This window comes from Euphorbia lathyris, chromosome 10 (assembly GCF_963576675.1).
Source record: "Euphorbia lathyris chromosome 10, ddEupLath1.1, whole genome shotgun sequence".
Taxonomy (NCBI): Eukaryota; Viridiplantae; Streptophyta; class Magnoliopsida; order Malpighiales; family Euphorbiaceae; genus Euphorbia; species Euphorbia lathyris.
The window spans coordinates 21,065,296-21,071,295 of record NC_088919.1 but is presented as its reverse complement, the minus strand read 5'-3'; the positions used below and the strand labels follow the sequence as shown (position 1 = coordinate 21,071,295).

The following is a 6,000-nucleotide window of genomic DNA, read 5'->3' as shown; positions in this document are numbered from 1 at the left end:
TTGTTCATAGTGATGTTTGGACGTCTCCTATAGTGAGTTCCGACGGTTATCGTTATTATGTTTTATTTCTTGATGACTTTACAAATTTCCTTTGGACTTTTCCACTTACTGCTAAATCTCAAGTTTTCTCCACTTTTCTTACTTTTTGATCTCTCATTCGTACACAATTTGAACGCGATATAAAAACTTTTCAATGTGATAATGGTGGTGAATATAATAATGTTCAATTTCATGATTTTTGCAAATTAAATGGTATGCAATTTCGTTTTTCTTGTCCTCACACATCTCCTCAAAATGGAAAATCCGAACGAACCATTCGAACCATTAACGATATTGTTCGGACTTTACTTCACCACGCCTCCGTCCCTTCTAATTTTTGGCCACATGCTCTTGGTCATGCTACCTATCTTCTCAATGTCTTACCTCATTGCAACCTCGGTAACCTTTCTCCCACCAAAATTCTTTATCATCGTGATCCTAGTTATACTCATATCCGCACCTTCGGTTGTTTATGTTTTCCCCTTATTCCTTCCACTTCTCGTAATAAACTCCAAGCACGTTCTTTTCCTTGTGTCTTCTTAGGATTTCCACCCAACCACCGCGGTTACAAGTGCTATGACGTCTCTACACGCAAAATTGTTATTTCCCGACACGTTGTATTCGACGAAAACCATTTCCCATTTGCTAAATCCTCACCTTTCCCTACTGCCATTTCTTCCACTCTCCCTATCCCTAATCCAGGCCCGTTATCTTCTACCCAAGCTGACCCATATCTAATCCCACCTCATCCTACTACAGATCCGGCCCAACACCAATCAGCGTCTCCACAGCCCAACCCGCCATCTCCCCAATGCCACCATCCTATCACGCCCGCCAGTCCACCTCCCAGCCCACCCGGACCAATTGACCAGCCCAGCCCCGCCCACTCACTCAGTCCGCCTGGGCCTCCACAACAGGACCAACAGCCTAGCCCCTATCATTCTCCTTCCACTAATGACACCCTCTCCCCTGAGCCTACTTCCCCCCCAATAATATCCACCCATCCCATGGTCACCCGAAGCCAAACAAGAATTTTTAGGCCCATCCATAAATTAAACCTCAACGCTTCCACTCTTTTTCCATTACCCTTGAACCCTTCCCTCGCATTACGAGACCCAAATTGGAAAAGTGCCATGGCCGATGAATATAGAGCTCTTATTGAAAATAAGACGTGGGTCCTTGTACCCCGTCCTCCTAATGCTAACATTTTACGTAGTTGGTGGATTTTCAGGCACAAATTTAATGCAGATGGTTCCTTTGCGCGCTATAAGGCTCGCCTTGTTGGCAATGGTGCTAATCAACTAGTTGGTGTAGATTGTGGCGAGACTTTCAGTCCAGTTGTTAAACCTGCAACGATCCGTGCCGTTCTCAGCATTGCTCTATCCAAAAATTGGGGTCTCCACCAACTCGATGTTAAGAATGCTTTCCTTCACGACAATCTCTCTGAGACAGTTTATATGCATCAGCCAATGGGGTTCAGAGATCCCAACTATCCGGAACATGTTTGTCTCCTCCAAAAGTCACTGTATGGTTTAAAACAAGCTCCTCGGGCGTGGTACCAACGGTTTGCCTCTTTTCTTGCAACTTTGGGTTTCTCACATAGCAAGTCTGATCACTCACTCTTTGTCTTTCATCGTGGGACCGAGACCGCCTATTTGCTCCTATATGTTGACGACATAGTTCTTACAGCTTCTTCTCCTGCTTTACGAGAGACTATCATCAGACACTTGAGCTCTGAGTTTGCTATGAAGGATTTAGGTCCATTAAATTATTTTTTGGGTATCTCCGTCACTCGCACCCCGGGATCACTTTTCTTATCTCAGAAGAAGTATTCAAATGAGATTCTTACAAAAGCCGGGCTCTCTTCCTCTAACTCTTGCACTACACCTGTTGACACTAAGCAGAAACTCAGTCTCTCCTCTGGTTCACCTTATCATGATCCATCCGAGTATCGTAGTCTCGCCGGTGCATTACAGTATTTAACTCTGACTCGGCCAGATATTTCATACGCAGTACAACAGGTTTGTTTGTTCATGCATGCTCCTCGGACTCAGCACATGGCCGCCATCAAACGTATTCTCCGCTACGTTAAAGGAACTCTTGATTATGGGCTTCATCTCACAGCTTCTTCCCTTGATTCATTAGTCTCTTATACTGATGCTGATTGGGGCGGATGTCCTGACACTCGTCGATCTACTTCTGGGTACTGTGTATTCCTTGGGGACAACCTCATATCCTGGTCTGCCAAGCGTCAGCCAACTCTTTCTCGCTCGAGTGCTGAAGCGGAATACCGCGGGGTCGCTAATGTTGTCTCAGAAACCTGTTGGATTCGGAATCTCCTTCTAGAGCTCCATCTACCGATTCGGAAATCCACCTTGGTTTATTGTGACAATGTCAGTGCTGTTTATTTGTCCGGTAACCCGGTCCAACATCAGAGGACAAAACACATTGAGATGGACATACACTTCGTCCGTGAAAAGGTTTCAAGAGGGGAGGTCAGAGTTCTTCACGTACCTTCTCGGCACCAAATCGCTGACATCTTCACCAAAGGTCTTCCTCAGATTCTTTTTGAAGACTTTCGGTCTAGTCTCAACGTTCATCCTCCTCCCGTTTCGACTACGGGGGTGTGTTAGACAATTATGGTAATATTAGTAATGTAAATCAGCCACAAATTAAGGAATTATATTAGCTGTAAATTAGCTAGATTTTACAGCATTCACATTGTAATGTCATGTATAAATATCTCATTTCAAATCAATACAAGGCAAGGGATTCCAATTAACAATATATTCTGTTGCAAATTTTCTGACTGATAGCTTAGGAACTTGTTTGGGAATTAGCTGTTAGCTGTTAGCTGATTACATTAGCTGTTGGCTGTTAGCTGATTACATTAACAGATTGATAATAGCGGTTTGTGCAAAAAGACGAATAAGTGCATTTCTTTTTTTAATACATAAAAATATATTTAAATAATTAGGGTTAAAGAAGTCCATTAATTTTAATATTGCAAAACGCTAATTGAAAAAGCTCCTAAATTTTAGCGGTTTCAGTGGTCAAACCTATAAAGTTGGTCAAAATCGCTTTTTTTATCCAAAAACGCTCTTTACCAAACAGGGTCATAATCACATGGACTATCTTGTATCAATTCTAACAAATTGAACACTATTTTAAAACAAACACAAATATAATTAAGTTCTTTTATATCAAATTGAAATCCTAGATTCTATTCAGCAAACTGCTAATCTGACGTAAAGAACATAATTAAGCTCTTCAACACACTATCCCTCAATTTCACCCGTTTCTGCACGATTATCAAATAGTGCAGTAATTCACGGCAGCAATCGTAACACAAGATCTAAGAATAATCTGAAATAACATAATCGGAAAAGAGCACGCACATTGAATAGCAACAAACCAAAGCAAGTGATATCAACCATGACTTTTAGTTTTAGCTTATAGTGAGTGCATCATTTGTATTTCTATATAATTTTATCATTATGTTTATTTAGTTAAATGTAAAGAATGTGGTTAATAATTTAATTTTTGTTTACAATTGTGGTTATTAATTTAATTTTTGTTTACTTTGGCGGCTTTTATAAAAATGGTCAATTTCCATATGCGGTAACAATTCAAAGAATATATATGCACACATAATGTTTGTGGATGTAAAAAATGTTAGTTATTAATTTAATTTTTGTCTATGTTTTCATTGGATTGCATTGCATCTTAGTATTGCAATATCCATATTTTTTTATTGTGTTTTCTCATTTTCATTTTTGTTTTCTGGGTTTTTCAGTTTTCAAGCTTTTTTTCCATTTTTTGAGTTTTTTGTTTTACTTTTAATAAGAATTTATGTATAATAAGTATTAATAATAAAAATTTAAGAATTAGTGGTAACGAGGATTCATCTCTGTATTATAATTGACATTCGATTACAATATTCATTACAGCATACCAAACGGAATCTTAGTACAATGATCCCGTACATATTCCAAATGGATGTTAATTACAAAAAGGGTTCAACATTAATTATACATGAAGAACACAAGAAAAAGCAAGTTTTAGAAACATAATTTGGTCTCATAGTACAATGATTCAGTACACAGTACTCCAGTCCTGGAAACAAGATATATATAAGAGCTTGATAGCTCTTCAATTTATTATAGGCCAAATTTATTCTATATTAATTGAGTAGTGCAGTGATGGATCACTCATTGACAAGGCCAGCATCGATTTCCTTAGTAAACCTGACCAGAAAATCCAAGTAATTATGAGGAGCCGGTACTTCAGGATTGAGTTTCTCATATTCAATTGCTATTTTGGCTGTATAACCATCTCCTTTAGGTATAATATGCCATGTGCTCTTATAAACCTTATATATCTTGAGCACATCTCCTTCCAGACCTGTTAGCCTTACCAGCTTCTTATCCTCTTCCACTTCTACCCTCTCTTTAAACACCTCTTGTTTCCCGTCTGCATATTTTAAATATTCATTTATATATATTAGGGTTCATTAATAAAATATAGTAGTACGTACCTATGGTGTAGTCCCAGATTTTGATGGAGCCAGGAGTGTCCCAATCACCCTCATGGATTCGAACAGCTTGAACATGGGAAGAAGTATGTTTAGGGGCTTTATGTGCTTCACTCTTCCAGAACTTGAAAAATCGGTCTGCCCCTGATTTCAGTTCTACCTCTGTTACTAACTCACCTTTCAGATCTCCCATTTCTTACAAATTCTACATTTTCCATTTATGCCTGCCTTCTATATAAATAGAACATCTGTACAGTACAGGTGTGTGGTTTATGAATGCAATATCCAAAGTTAGCCATTATGGTGTTTGCAGATATTCAAAAGGAGGTGGTTGATTATCCAACTACTTCTTCTTTTCCACATCATTACTTTGCTTTTAATTGTTCAATTATTTTTTTGTTATAATAGAGGGGCTAATCCGAAAAAACACAAAAAAAAAAAAAAAACAGACGGATCCTTAAAAACAGATCATTCTGGAAAGTCCAGATCTACAAAAATCAGAAAAAAATATCCTGTATATCTGATCACACTAGTAAAAACCTAAACTCAAACTCCCTGTATAGTTTGACATCCTCAAAAATATTGATAAACCCAAACTGTATAGCCTCTTTTTATTCACAACTCTTTATTTGCTGATAGCTGAAGGTATGTGGACATCCCAAGCCACGACCGGCTCTACCCGTCCTCATATTTTTGTGAATCCTAAGCGAAAAAAGAAGATAAAAACTCTTAATAAAAAGTTTGTACTTAAAGTTTAAAATAGAAATTTGGGTATATTTTAGACCGAAAATATCATATTATTTAAACATTTTCTAGATATAGACGAGTATTATAACTCCATTTTAAAAAAAATTACTCTATATAAAGTAAAAAAACAATTTAGACCCCTTTGGCTCAGGCCACAAACAGTCACACTCATGGGTTATGCTCAGGGCCGGTCTTGATCTTTGCTAACTCCCATACTCCATTTGTTTTTACCAATTGAAATCTAATATATATGAAATATAAACAAAAAGAACCAATTAAAGATCAAACTTTTTGACAATTTGCAAAGAATGAAATAATTAATTGATAATATTATTGTTAGATTATGTACAAATTTATCCCTATGGTTATTAGGTGAAAGTTAGTCTAACACTTATGTACAAAACAATCCAATTTGAAGACTCGTTTATGATTTTTTGTTTCATGTGTAATTTTATATTCTGTTATCCTGCAACCTCTAGCATTCTGACGACCCATGACATTGAAATAGTATTGTCTGGTGAATCTTGGCTTTAAAATTAGGCAAATGATATATACAACTCGTAGAGCTGTATATAAGCATTAATTATTCACATAGTTTCTTATATATTTAATAAAAAAGAAAATTTTAATTCTAAAATCAGTATTTATGTGTATTGGAAATATAACAATATATATATTAT

General features: G+C 37.1%; 1 protein-coding gene across 1 annotated transcript; it reads right to left on the bottom strand.

Annotated features, from left to right (window-relative positions):
* Positions 1-3,926: 3,926 nt before the first annotated feature.
* LOC136207931 (MLP-like protein 328) lies at positions 3,927-4,799 on the bottom strand. The gene is made up of 2 exons (XM_065998783.1): positions 4,577-4,799; positions 3,927-4,512 (listed from the first exon to the last, which is right to left on the bottom strand). Exons 1-2 carry the CDS (start codon positions 4,764-4,766, stop codon positions 4,247-4,249), a joined length of 456 nt encoding a protein of 151 aa, XP_065854855.1. The 5' UTR covers positions 4,767-4,799; the 3' UTR covers positions 3,927-4,246.
* Between the last annotated feature and the right edge of the window lie 1,201 nt (positions 4,800-6,000).